Raw genomic sequence first — 15,778 nt, 5'->3', positions numbered from 1 at the left:
TCCATCATCTCGTCCTCGTGACATTGGTGGACCACTCCATTGGTCGGTATTATTTCCTCCTCTCCATGCCAGTACCAATTTGTATAACTTCGTAGAAAACTATTCTAAAAAAGATGACTTTCTAGCACACCAATCGTTTGCAATTCGATATTAAGACACTTGTTACAAGGACACTTCACTAGTCCCCTTGTATCCACAAATTGTTGAGCTCTCTCAACAAATGCAAACGCTCCAGCAACATACTCATCAGAAAATTTATTTGAATTATTAATCCAAGTCTTGTCGATCGACATTGTATAGGACACTACACAGTGTAAGAAATTATTATTTGAATTATTAATTATTACACTGCACAGTGTAAGAAATTATTATTTGAATTATTATATTTTCAATGAATTATCATGTTTTACAAATAAATCATCAATAACTTATTAGATTAAAGTTTATTAATTAATAAATTAAGTGAGTAATTAATAATCAATTTAATTTCAATTTTATATATAATTTAGTAATTTCTTTTATTTGATTTAATTATTTGTTTTATTATACTTATTTTATTAATTATTACCTTTATTGGTTATTAAATTTAGTAAAAAATTTATAAGTTTATGCATATTGACCATTTATAAAATATTTATGAAAGAAAAAACCACAAAATGAATAACATAAATCTTATGATTATTATTTATTGTATAATTTTATTGATTCACTCATTACTACTTTTTTCTTTCTATTTTTTTTAATGAACGCAAATTGCTTGCTCAGAGTTGATGTATGGTACATATATACATAAATTTCCCTAAAAAAACACACACATGTACCATACATCTTAATTAGAAATAGGACAAATTGTCTTTTTTCCCCCTGAATTATCGCAGATGTAGAGTTTTGCCCCCTAAACTTTTTTGGTTGGCTGAAATACCCCCCGAATTACTGTACATGTTGAAAAACAGTCCTTCCGTTTATAATTTAACAGATTAGAAATTTGGTGTTTTTAAAAAGGGCATAAGTGTATAAAATTATGACAGAAGGACGTTTTTGTAAAAGTATTATAAGTAATTTTTTCACAAAAAAAAAGAACATAACCATTTTGGGTGGACTGGGAAACGTGAGCCCTCATTCTTCATCTTCAAATCTCAATATTATTTTTATTTTCAATTGATTAAAGGGAAAAAAATTGGGTAATCTGAGATAGTTTTTTTTTTTGGTGTATTTTCCTTCAAGAAAAATTTGAAGACCATGGCTGGTGGTGAAGCATCTTCTCACAGTAAGTTTTCAAAATTTGTTTTTGATTTGTTATTTTGTTTAATGTTCTAGGATTTGTTAGTTATGTGAAAAGTGGGTAAGTATTAGTTTGGTGAGTTGTAGTAAATATGATTTGAAGAGAATATATATATATATTTATGAATATATACACATACATATATTTATAAACGTGAATAGATGGGTAAGAAAGTTTGGTTGGTTGTAGTAATTATGACTTTGAAGAGAATATTTTCTTTTTCAATGAATGTGAATATATTCTTATCTTTTTTGTGAATAGTTGTTTTGTTTTGTTGTTTGATAAAGTTTCAAAAAAGGGTCAGGGGGTTGTAAGTGCATTTTTGTCATTTTGGGTTAGTGACATAGATTATATTCTTCTAGGCCAGAGAAATTTGGAAAATATGTTTGTGGGGTCTGATTTAGTTGTTGGATAGTGTGTGTGTGTCTCTTATTGTGTGGTTGTTGACCCATTGAATATATATTAAAGAATTGAGAAAGTATATCATAGGTATTTGAGACCATACTTTTCTTATTCTTTGGTTTTTTTTTTCTTTCTGTATAGATCTTCACTCCTCTACGCCTATTGTGGGTGAGGGTGTTCATGGGAGGAGGGTAGACTTAGAAGGTGATAGTTCTAGTGAAAGTGATCCCAACAATGAATATCAAGGTGATCCTGAGTATGAATAAAGTGATGATGAATTGGTTGTTGAAGACAATGCAGAAATACATCTAAAAGGACTAGGGAAAAGGGTAGTAGAGATTGATGTAGAAGATGTGCCATTGGATAGCTCTGACAAAGAGTATACATGAGAGGATAGTTCTGATGATGGGGATGTTTCAAATGAAGATGAACTCAGCAAGTTACACAAACCTAAAAGGCAATCAAAAAAAAGAAAGCTACCTGATTTGCTTGAGTTTGATGTTGATGCTGAAATGGAGAGACCGCTACTAAAGCTTGGCTTAGTATTTTCTTCTGGAAAACTATTCAAACAAGCAGTCAGGGAATATGCTATACAGAATGGAAGAGACATATGGTTCAAAAAGAATGATTCTCATAGGGTTCGAGCACAATGTAGAGGTGTTGAATGTCCTTGGGTGTGTTTTGCCTCAAAGATTGATGATAGTTCAACATTTGTCATCAAAACTTATGTTGGTGAGCATAGATGCTCTAGGAAGCCCCATAATAGATTTGCTACTTCAAAATGGTTAAGTAAGAAGTACTTAAATGAATTAAAGAGCAATGATAAATGGAGTATTTCTTCATTTATGGAAAAAGTGAGCAAAGACCATGTCATTGAAATTTCCAAAGATAAGGCCTATAAAGCTCGAAAACTTGCAACAAAATCTATTGAAGGCACTTATGAAGAGCAGTATGCTGCTCTATGGGACTATGCTGAGGAGATTAAGTACACAAATAAGGGTTCCACAGTTGAGTTTTTAACTGAATCAGGAGACAATGGGAGGCCACGTTTTAAGCGAATGTACATTTGCTTTTCTGGTTTAAAAGAAGGATTCAGTGCTGGATGTAGGCCAGTAATTGGGTTAGATGGCTGTCATATTAAAGGACCGCATCCTGGACAACTATTGACTGCTATTGGGATCGATGCAAAGAATGGCATGTATCCTGTTGCATATGCTGTGGTAGAGATTGAAAGTAAAGATTCTTGGAGTTGGTTTTTAAATTGTTTGAGGGATGACTTAAAAATTGAGAACTCCAACCATTGGACATTCATCACGGACAAGCAAAAAGGCTTGAAACAATCATTAAAAGATCTATGGGAGGAAGGTGTACCTGAGCCAGAGCATAGGCATTGTGCAAGGCATTTGGAGAAGAATTTTATCAAAGTTTACAAAGATAAAAAGCTCAAGGAGCTCTTATGGAAGGCTGCAAGAGAGGTTAGTGTTCGTAGGTTTGAAGGTGTGATGGAAGAGATTAAGAAAATTGACGAGTCTGCTTTTGATTGGTTAATGGAAGCAGGGCCCCAACATTGGAGCAGATCACACTTTAGGACTCATCCAAAGTGTGACATTTTGTTGAATAACTTGTGTGAGACATTTAATGGGACAAGGGCAATATTGGCTGCAAGAGATAGACCAATATTATCCATGCTAGAAAGAATTATAATGTATTTACTACAGAGGCTTACCAAGAATAGGCATGCAGTATTGATGTGGAACTCTAGCATTGCTCCAAGGATACAAGACATTATTGAGAAGAACAAGGATATAGCTGGAAGCCATCTCCCTATCAAGTCTTCGGATTTCATCTACCAAATTACCACTATGTATGGTAGCTTGTACTATGTTGACTTGAAGCAAATGAAATGTAGTTGTAGAAAATGGGAACTCACTGGCATTCCATGTAGTCATGCAGTGGCTGCAATCTGGCAAAGAAGGGAAGATCCAGAAACTTATGTAAGTAAATGGTACACGAAGGAGTATTATTTGAAAGCCTATTCACAACAGATATTCCCAATTAGGAATCAAGATGAGTGGTCAATAACTGGTAACGTTGGATTGATCAAGCCTATATCCAAGATTCAACCGGGTAGACCAAAGAGAAGTAGAAAATTAGAGCTTGATGAAATGTTTCCTCGAACAGGAAGTAAAATGAAGAGGAGGTACATCACAATCAAATGTTCAGGATGTGGTGTAACAGGTCATAATTGTAATGACCCACTAATCTAGACTAATTGGACCATTATCGAAACTATACATAAAACTTACATTTTTACGAAAATACCATAATTTATTGAGTAACTTGAAAATAAGAGTTATTTACAAATAAACAGAATACTAAGAAGGATTTTGGGATCCCATTGTCTTTAAAACAAAATAAGATTTAAAATAAAAGACATTACATAATAATGCGGAAAATACACATAAAAACCATAAAAAACATAAAAGGAGACTATATCCTCGAATCGAATAACGCTCGGCCCCTTGACTCCATTCATCATTGATACACATTCTCCAAGCGTCACGAATCTTACCGCCTCTAAACTTATTTTCCTGCACATAAACAGAAAGGAGTGAGCCTAATGCCCAGCAAGGAAAACCTAACACATAGTCATATACATAATTTCATAATAAAATATAAAGACATATCATAACACATAATTCACTTATTATAATGGCCATTATTACTTGGGGTCCCATAGACTAAACAAGCTTATGCCCATGAGATTAGTGGGGTCCTACCAGCTAAATAGGCTTATGCCCACAATCCTTTTGGGGTCTTGTTAGTCAAATAGGCATATGCCCAAGCCTACAACATACACATCAATAACATATAACATATGAAAACATAACACATAAAATAGCATAATCATAAACATGTAGATTCTAGCCTATTTTCCTTACCAAAGTTACCGAGATTATGGACTGAGTTGGGATTGTTGGAACACTCCTAAAACCATAAGAAAGAGTAAGTCTAAAGAAAGGAGATGAAATGAAAGAGATGGAAAGACTAAACCATAGAAAACATACTTACCAACTTATATGCTTAAAAGCTTGGATTCCCTAACCAAAATAAGAATAAGGTTAGGGGACTGAGTAGAAGGTTTTGAGAAAGGAAATAACATAAAAATACAGAAAAGAACTAGAGTTTTGGGTTTACCTCAAAGATTGCAAGATCAATCTAACATCCACCGAAATACTATAGCACTCACTTACTTCCCAAAGTGTTTGATAAGCTTATGATGTTTAAGCTTATAGTTTTTCCCCAAACCAAGTGTTTACACTCTCACACTCACTTAACACTAGCAGCCTCTGAACTTAGAGCAAATGGTGAATAATGGCTGGGTACTAGGTCCTATTTATAGAGTTTGGGAATGAAAATATCTTGATTTTACTTGAATAAAAATAATGGCTTTTTAGGTGAAAATCATTTGAATAATCGTTCAGCAGAGGCTGAAGACTCGTTCAGAAGATGCTGGACTGTTGAAGGAGTTTGAATGGCTGAAGGGAAAAGAATTCAAATGTATTTGAATTCATGCTGGTGGAGGCGATATATCGCCCCCTATAGGCGATATATCGCCTGGACCTTTGTTCCCGAGGCGACCGTGCATCGATTCGTGTTTTCCGTATCTACGTGCTGCGACATATCGCCCCCTATAGCTGCGATATATCGGCATACGCTGAATATTTAAACACGAATTTACACATTTTTAGCTGAGTTTGAATGGAGTAAACAGCCTTGACTAAGCCCTCAACGTGCTCAAAGCTGCTGACTGACCCTATACATTCAAACTTTTACCCTTATTTAATTTAATCCTCAAAAATACTTAATCCTTAATTACCATTCAAAACATGTGCTTAAAAATCCTATTGGTTGTTGTCTAAACCTTATAATATAATAATATAATCCTTAATATCAGACACATTAATCAAACCTTAGGTTATACTTAATATTCTTAAACTATAGGTTAAACTTAGAAAATCTATAAGTACTACTATGAGTGTCCAAATAACTCCCGGTCTGAACCAAAAATCCAAAGTAACAATGATAACACTAAACATACTATAATACTACTAAACAATTAGCTAAGTAAAGTTCTTGGACTCTACAATAATTTTAGAACGTGTGCTAGAAATAAAGAGAAAAATTCAGTAAGTTTTTCATTTTATAAACTGAAAGTACTTGAGAATATTTTATATAAATATAAATCTTAGCCATTATTATAACTTAATTTGCAAGACATTAATCCTGATGTTGCTCAGCATACTTCTATTGATTCAACCATACCATTTACAAACACCAACCAGGTTTGTATTATGGTTTCTAACATATATTTTGTTCCTCTCTTTTTATTTAAATAGATATATGTGTGTATATATATATATATACGTGTGTATGTGAAATTGATTTTGATGTAGTGCCTGAATATTTCCTACTTAACCATTTATATGTCTATTTTTATCAACAGATTTAGCAAAGAAAAGCAGGAGGATTGCATCCCAAATTGACAGATTTTAGCATTATGATTGTCTTTTAGAACTCCTTTTGTAACAATTATCCTTTTGCTTGGATGGTTGTAACTTTTATAAATTATTTTGAAGCAGGATATTTTAACATATTTAGTGCTTGGATATATAGGCTAGCAGGTATAGAATGACTGGTATAATTTTTTTACTCATATGCAAGCTATATGTTCAAGATTTTTGGAACTTTTTCATAGTATAATTTTGGATATCAATGTTAATTGGAAGTAATTTCTTGTTGGTTTCTGTTTACCTACAACAATCAAGATATGTTTAGCATATAATTAACAAGATATTCTTCTCTTCTTGCTAATGCTGCAAACTATATTAACTCATGGCTGCTAATATTGTTGAGCTTTGAATTGATGCAGCCAAAAATTGATCATTGCATGACAAGAGAACCAAGTGTAGCTTGAGCTTGTGAAATTACAGTATCCTTCTAAAAATATTCCCATAGTTGCAATGATATAATTAATGTTGACAATGATATAATCAAAATCAGTTTGTTACAGTAAATAGAAACTGTAAAGCACCTCTTCTTTAAACAATTTTTTAGTTTGTGCAAGCTATAAGTTCAAGACATTATTGGTATACCATTTTAAAATCAGCTTGTACTAATCTAGTTACAAGTTTCAATTTTCAAATTGTTATCTTTTATAGATATAAGTATTCAAAGACATTAGTGGTTTGCCAATGAAGTTTGCCTAAAAGGCACCTGATTATTTGACTTGCCTTGATCTGCATATTAAAAGACACCTACTGTAAACTATAATCTCTGAAAACTGCCTAAATGCTATAACGAATTCAGCCACAAACCAGAAACATACCACAAACACCAACAACTTTTTCATTGCTTCAAAATCACCAAAATAGTACAATAAAATGTAGCAGAACAGTAATACATACAACACTTTTCTACTAGTTTCATAACACAAACATAAACCAACTTTTTCATTGCTTCAAAATCACCAAAATAATACAACAAAATATAATAGAACAACAATACAGAACAACTAGTCGAGCTATCCAAAGGAGAAGAAGCTTTTTGAGGACATGCCAAATCATCCTCTAAACTTTAAGCTCTCCTTCTTCTGGACGGATGGCCTCGGTCCTTCAAGATTTTACTCCTTCCAGCACATCCGTAAGTGCCTCCGCACTTATCTAATTTTTCCTTTCACTAAATAACAAAGCTCGGAATACTGATATGTAGTTGTTTCTACAACCAATTACCACTGTCCCACTCCCTCTGAATCGATGATGGAGCATAAGGCAGCCTTGCTCCAACTGCCTTATGGTCGGCGATCTCTATCTTATCTTCTCCACGAAGATCAGCTTCGAGCCTTCGGCTTCCTGGAGGAAGGCCAATCGACGGACGACTCGGCCTATCACAAATATTATAAGTGGGAACACGCGCACTTCCCATTGACAGACTTCCCCCAAAGAGAAGGCCTTCGAGCTCGTGGGCCCATCCCTCTGTAGCTCACCGACACGACCTTGGGGCGGAGACAATACATAACTCGATTTAGAGCTATGTTTATTAACTTTAATCATTATGAATACAGTTTTTTTCGCTTGAATGTTTTTTTATGCATTCGATTTTATTCTAAGCTTTTTACCTTAATATTATGCTTTACATTTCTAGGTCGATATATTTCGAGCATATTATATTAAAGGCTTGCTTTTATATTTGTTTATTTGTACAAATACATCTGTTGGATTTAAGCTCAAATTCCAATGCACTCATGCACAGTTTATCGATATATCCGTGTTCGACCTCGTTATTCTCAAGGTCGAACCTTACTTTTACCATGCACTCGAAAGTCCTTAATTGGCATGTAATTTTAATAGTTTGGTTATATCTTGCTTTTTTTAGTCCCTTTTTCTCACCCTTGAGTATATCCTCTAGGTTACGAAGTCGAGACATATTTGGCAAAACTTTCCAACCTTGGGATCGACTTTAATTCACAGTTGGTTTAAATTCCAACTTTTTTTATTGTCGCTTAGGTTGGTTTGTTCCAAACTAATTCAGCTCATGTTTGGTTAGTGATCCATACACTTAAAAATTTCATTTCGGGTTAATGATCCAGACACTTAAAATTTTTATGGTCGGGTTATGTCCAGACAGTTTTAGCTCGTGTGTGGTTAATAATCCATACACTTATAAAATTTCATGCGGGGTTGGTGATCCAACACTTAAAAAATTTATCGTCGGGTTAAGTCCAGACAGTTTTAGCTCGTGTGTAGTTAATAATCCATACACTTATATAATTTCATGTCGGGTTGGTGATCCAGACACTTAAAACTTTTATCGTCAGGTTAAGTCTAGACAGTTTCAGCTCGTGTGTGGTTAATATACCACTTATGCCCCCTTAATATCCTATGAGTGTGATAATAGGTTATTAAATTAAGAGGGTTTGCAAAAAATATAACATTAAAAGAGAATACAGCTTTTTGAAAAAAACTGAGAATTTTATTGCAGAAAAAAATAAACATGCTTGGCTACAATGAAAACATCCTTCCTACATTATTGATAATAAGCTCACATATGTTCGCCATGCCAAGCTCGTGGAATCAACTCTCCGTTCAACCTCGACAGTTTATACACCCCAGGTCGAATGATAGACTCGATCTGGTAAGGTCCTTCCCAGTTAGGTCCGAGTACCCCGGCAGACGGGTCTCGTGTAGCTAAAAATACATGCCTTAGCACCAGGTCTCCCAATCCAAATTTTCTATCTCGAACCCTCTTATTGAAGTATCTAGTAGCTCGTTGCTGGTGTGCAGTATTTTTCAATTGGGCCTCATCTCGTCTTTCTCCAATGAGGTCTAGACTTTCTTTGAACTGAGATTTGTTTGAGGCCTGATTGTATGCATGGCTCCGTATTGTAGGGACTTAGACCTCAATAGTCAACATGGCCTCGCATGCATAAGCTAGGGAGAAGGGAGTATGCCCCGTTGAAGTCCGTGCTCTGGTTCGATAAGCCCATAAAACTTGAGGTAATTCCTTAGGCCACTTTCCCTTTGCCTCCTCTAACCTTTTCTTTATGGAACTCCTTAGGGTCTTGTGGATTGCTTCGACCTGGCCATTTGACTGGGGACGGGCGACGGAGGAGAAGCTTTTTATCATCCCATTTTTTTCACAGAAGTTTGTAAACAGATCACTATCGAGCTGGGTTTCATTGTCCGACACTAGCTTTCTGGGCATCCCATATCGGCAGACGATATTTTTTACAACAAAGTCCAAGACTTTTTTCGAGTTAATAGTGGCCAAAGGTTCAGCTTTGGTCCATTTTGTGAAATAATTGACCGCGGCCACATCTTACCTTACTCCACCTTTGCCAGTTGGCAATGAGCCTATGAGATCAATTCCACATACTGCGAATGGCCATGGGGAACTCATCATGGTGAGTTCGGTAGGCGGAGCTCGTGGAACTGAGGCAAACCGTTGACATTCATCACATCATTAGACATATTCGAATGAGTATGCCTTGACTGTGGGCCAGAAATACCATTGTCTTATCACCTTTTTGGATAGACTATGCCCCCCAGTGTGATCTCCACAAAACCTTCATGAATTTCTCCAAAAACTTTCCTTGCCTTGGGAGGAGTAACACATCAAAGTAATGGTATAGAGTACCCTCTTCTATACAACTTTCCTTCCACAATAGTGTATCTCGAGATCTGATACATCAGCTATCTAGCCTCGTTTCAGTCTGCTGGGAGACTACCGGTTTCGAGGTAGTCGACTATTGGGGTCATCCAGGTTGGTTGCGAGTCAATCATGCACACTTCTTCTTCGTCAAGCTCGTTAATACTCGGGGTCGGAAGAAACTCAACTGGGACCACATTCGGTGTATCAGCCTCGTTGGTTGTAGCGAGCCTTGCCAACGCGTCTGCATTCAAATTTTGCTCTCGGAAGACTTGCTCTATAGCATAGAATTCAAACTGCCCGAGTTCAGATTTTGCTTTCTCCAGGTATGCGACCATCATTATGCCCTAAGCCTAATATTCCCCTAAAACATGGTTGACCACCAGTTGTGAGTCACTATAGCAATATGGCCTTTGCTTTGAGCTTTCTCGCTACCCGAAGTCCTGGTAGTAAAGCCTCGTACTCAACCTCGTTGTTTGACGCTTCAAAGTCGACCCTTAAAGCTGAGTGGAATTGATTTCCCGCAGGGGTATTTAAGATTATACCTGCCTTCGATCCATTTTTATTAGAGGATCCATCAACATAAAGTTTCCACTGCTCGTGGGCTGGGGTTATAACTTTGTCATTTGATATCCCAGTACATTCAATAATGATATCTGCCAGAGCTTATCTCTTGATGGTCGTTCTTGGGTGATATGTAAAGTTAGATACATGAATTGTAAGTCAAGAAAGGGGTATTAGAAGACCTGTAAGTGTACACGATTTGGTTTTGAGCAATACAATGATTCTTATTTACCAAAAAAAAATTCTCACACAAAAGTAGCAAACGTGAAACATATGATCAGTCCTATACTAAAAAAAAAATGGTTTCAATCTTGATCTCCCAATTTGTAATAATTAATTATAATAAGCCCTTAATCCAATAATTTTAGTTATGGTCCATGTGAACATGTAAAATCATTATGAGTATAATATTAATACATGTGCATGGAGTGTTGTAGAGAATAATATTGTATATTGTGCAGGTCCATTGACTTTACTCAGACGGGATCTACAACCAAAACGAAGATAATAAGATATCTCTTCTTACACTAGCTATATATAGTTATATATATTTATTATTATTTTTTTTAAGAAAAAATAGGTACATATACGCATGGATTAATATTTAATGTATTTGTTAATATTTAAATAATGTAATAATTAAAATTAGGTAGCGAAGGATCAGACATGAATATATAATTAATATCTTGTTTAGAAAAAATCATCACGAGCACCTCATCAAATATTGTATTAATTCATAAATGGATATATATATATATCTTTCTTGATTTTGAGAAGAAACCCCCTCACTCTTGTCATGGTATCATGAGCCATATTCTTAAGGGGCATTTCATCCACACTTATCCAAATAGTGAGCCGAATTAATAAAAAAAAATGAGATCCGCATAGACATTTGAGATCCAAACACTACAAGAAACCAGTTCTTTGCCGGCGTAATTCGTAATTGCGCCGGCAAAAATCACTTTCACCGGCGCAATTCATGAATTGCGCCGGCAAAAATCAAACCCTATGCCGGCGCAATTTAACGCCGGAAAAGATGACTTTTGCCGGCGCAAGTCGCGGTTGCGCCGGCAAAAGTAATGCCAGATTTTTCAAAATAAGCGTACAAACTTTTGCCGGCGCCTTTCACCTAACGCGCCGGCAAAAGTCAACGTGTTTTTAAATTTTTACACGTTTGAAATAAAAAGTAGGTGGGCTTACTTTTGCCGGCGCGTTTCGTTGCGCCGGCAAAAGTGAAAAAACGCGCCGGCAAAAGTCGAGATAATTAAAACGACATCGTTTTACTTTAGGGTTTACTTAAACACTTTTGCCGGCGCATTTTTAGACTTTTGCCGGCGCAACGAAACGCGCCGGCAAAAGTCTTAACGATATATCTCAGCCGCAGCCTCCTTCTTCCCCATTTCTGTTATGAGTTTGTAAGCAAAGCTCTCTCTCTCTCCTCTGTGATAGTCTCCGACCACCGGTGTCCCATAATCCCACGCCGTGGCTCAAGTTATATATTGAAGCATCTCTCAAGGTTAGTAAAATGAGAAATTTTTTAACATTTTTGGATTTTTTTCTCAATATTATGTTTTGTAATTGTATTTTTTTTTTGTTATTCTCTCCCTATGAACAGGTGTGTTGTAACTCTCTCGGTGAAACAAATGCAAAGGTTAGTTTATATATATATTTATATATGTTTATATATATTTCGGTTTATATATATATATTTATATATGATTATATATATATGTATATATTTATATATATTAGTTATATCCGAATATATATATGTATATATTTATATATATGTATATATTTATATATATTAGTTATATCCGAATATATATATGTATATATTTATATATATTAGTTTATATATATGTATATATTTATATATATTAGTTATATCCGAATATATATATATATTAGTTATATCTGAATATATATATACTTAAATTTGGTTTTTTTTTTTTTATATATCTGTATATATGTTTGTATATGGATATATGTTTATGTATTTCTGTAAATGGGTGTGTATATATGTTTATTTAATGTTAAATTTTTGTAGAAATTGATTAATATAAATGTATGTGTGTGATATTTGTTATTATAATTATATTTTTCTGTTTATAAAATAAATAAATGTGTAGTTTTAAAAAAATGATATTAATAATGAAAAAGAAAATATAATTTTAGTATTTATTAAAAAAAATTTGATTTGAGAATGTATATTTTTTTAATTTTAATGCTTAATATGTATATTAAAAAATAGATTAGATTATGTATATTAAAAAAATATATATTATATTTTTTATATTAAATATTATTTGTTTATAAATATTTACTAAATAAATTGTTTTGATGTTACTGATATAGAAAGATTTGATATATGTTATTAATCTTGGTTTATGTTGTGCATGTTATGAGAATGTTCTGTATATTGCTCTGGGACTATTCTGGTTATATATGTGTTTAATTTGTAGGTTTTTAAATTTTTGGGATAGTTTGAAATATAGTCGTTATGCTGCCCAATTTTTGTTGGAGTTAGTAAAATTAATAAAAGTTTAATAATTAATTAAATAAATATTTAAGTATAATTAAAAATTCATCAAAAAAATAATTTTTAACTATAATTTAAATAAAATAAAATTACCAATCATAATAATTAATAATTAATAATTAATTTTAACATTAATATTAGATGTTTTGTAATTGAAAAAGTTAAAAATATAAATGATTTAATAAAATATAAATATAATAAAATTATTATTGATTAAGTAAATAATCCAATACAAATTAAAGAATTTAATAAAAAATTACAAAATGGAGATTAATGTATAATTAAATTAATTTTAAATTAAAAGTAATAAATAAGTAAATGTTAAAGTAGACTAGTCAACGGACACGTGGCAGTACATGATTGATAAAATTTGTTATTATTCTTAAAATATTTTTTAATTTAACAAAAAAATAAAATTTACATTTTTTTAAAAAAAATTCAAAATTTTTTTCAACTTAAGATTAAGTATGAAAAATACATTTTTTTTAAAATTTAATTTTATATTGTTAATATCCTCAAAATTTTTAATTTATTATTATTAAAATCTTCCTATTTATCATTTTGTCTACTTGTTTTCAATTAAAGATTAAGTAATTTTGTTTAAAATCTAAGCAATAATTTAAGATTAAATATTTTTTTTACTTAATCCTAAATAATTGATTAAAAGCAGCAAATTTGATTTTTTTTTTGTAAAAAATGAAAAAAAAAATTATTTTTTGTTACCTTTAAATTGGAAAACAATAAATTGGATTTTTTAAAAAAAATAAAAAATATAAAATTTTTTTTTTTATGAAAAATTATTTAAAATAATAATAATAATAATGTGTACCAATCATGTGGTGTCACGTGTCATTTAAGTGTTAGTAAGTTGTAAGTTTGAGTAATTTAGCCGGAAATATCTCTATAAATAATTATTTTTGCCAGAGATAGGATATTATTATCAGTTAGTGATAATTAGGGAGACAAACAGTCATGAAATACTTTGACTATCATTTCCCTTATTTTAAGACAATTATTAATATTTTCTTAATTATTTCGCTTAAAGATGGCAAGCGACAGAAGCTGGATGAGTGCGAGGAATCGTTGGTCTCTGGAGTATAGAAATGGTGTTAAGGAGTTCTTCGATATCGCCAAAAATCAGTTGAACGATCGGGGTTTGGTTCGCTGTCCGTGCAAGATATGTGGGAATGTTAAGTTCCAGCCTATAAATGCAATTTCGATGCATTTATTCAACAATGGCATCGTACAGTCCTACAAAGTGTGGCATTACCATGGAGAGGCGCTGCCGTCGCCACCAGCTGTGGTACGAGATCATGATAGAGATGAGATAGCGGATATCCTGGAGGATGTTTACGCTGAAGATGACGTTCCCCATGGAAACTATAATGATCCTCCCCAAGATGATCCTCAACATCGCGACAAGTATGACAATTTATTTAAGGAGATGTCAAGTGAACTGTACCCGGGTTGCCGAAAGTATTCCGCGTTGAACTTCTTGGTGAAGCTGATGCATCTCAAAGTAATTAACAAGTGCAGCAATCATTACTTTGATGGTTTGCTGGAATTGTTAGTCGACGCTATGCCTGACGGAACAATTTTACCTAAGTCTAACTATGAGGCGAAGGCAAAGTTGCGGAGTATTGGATTGGGATATGAGTCCATCGATGCTTGCAAGCATGACTGTGCACTGTTTTGGAAGGAGAATGCGAATTTGGAATTCTGTCCGGTTTGTGGTGAGTGTCGCTGGCAAGATAATCGTGGGAACGGGAAGAAAGTGGCCCATAAGGTCATGCGGTACTTTCCGTTGACGCCGAGATTGAAAAGGCTGTACAGTTCCAGATATACTGCAGAGGATATGAGATGGCACTATTCTAAAAGGCCAAGGGAAGATGGTGTGATGAGGCACCCCGCTGACAGTAAGGCGTGGAAGCACCTTGATGAGTTGTACCCATCTTTCGCAGCCGAACCTCGAAATGTTAGGCTTGGGTTGGCTACAGATGGTTTCAATCCTTTTGGGAACATGAGCAACTCTTACAGCATGTGGCCTGTAATACTTGTCCCATACAACTTGCCGCCGTGGAAGTGCATGAAACCACAGTCATTAATGTTGTCTATTCTTATTCCAGGTCCTTCTTCACCTGGAAAAGATATCGATGTCTATATGAGACCTTTGGTTGACGAGTTGAAGGAGTTATGGATGAATGGTGTCGAGACAAGAGATGCATACAATAGTACATTGTTCAATATGCGTGCAGCAGTCTTGTGGACCATTAACGACTACCCAGCTTATGCTATGATGTCTGGGTGGAGCACAAAAGGGTACAAGGCGTGTCCCACATGCAATGAAGAAACTCCCTCTGTAGGGATTAGAAGTAAAATTGCATACATTGGCCATAGGAGATTTCTTGATATGGATCATGAATGGAGGAGCAAACGAGCACTATTCGACGGTAACAGGGAACTCAGGCCACCACCGAAACATTACTCCGGTGATGATGTTTTGAAGCAATTAGAGAATTTGCTGATTAGACATCCTGGGAAACACAAAGAATTTGGTGGTGTGAAACGCAAAAGGGCTCCGATTGAACTTAATTGGTCGAAGAAGAGCATATTTTTCGAGCTTGATTATTGGAAGGAGTTATTGTTGAGGCATAATTTGGACGTAATGCACATTGAGAAGAATGTTTGCGACAGTGTCTTGGGAACTTTGTTGAACTTAGAGGGAAAATCTAAAGACACTGACAAGGCAAGACTTGATCTAGCAGACATGAAAATTAGGG

The 15,778-nt window shown here is 34.1% G+C and overlaps 1 protein-coding gene across 1 annotated transcript; it reads left to right on the top strand.

The window, feature by feature from the left end:
* The first annotated feature begins 2,196 nt into the window (after positions 1-2,196).
* LOC133802086 (uncharacterized) lies at positions 2,197-3,951 on the top strand. Its single transcript, XM_062240333.1, has one exon. It carries the CDS (start codon positions 2,197-2,199, stop codon positions 3,949-3,951), a length of 1,755 nt encoding a protein of 584 aa, XP_062096317.1.
* The last annotated feature ends 11,827 nt before the right edge of the window (positions 3,952-15,778 follow it).

This window comes from Humulus lupulus, chromosome 9, assembly GCF_963169125.1.
Source record: "Humulus lupulus chromosome 9, drHumLupu1.1, whole genome shotgun sequence".
Classification (NCBI taxonomy): domain Eukaryota; kingdom Viridiplantae; phylum Streptophyta; class Magnoliopsida; order Rosales; family Cannabaceae; genus Humulus; species Humulus lupulus.
Note: the sequence above shows the minus strand (reverse complement) of the source record. Positions and strands in the feature narration are given on the sequence as shown.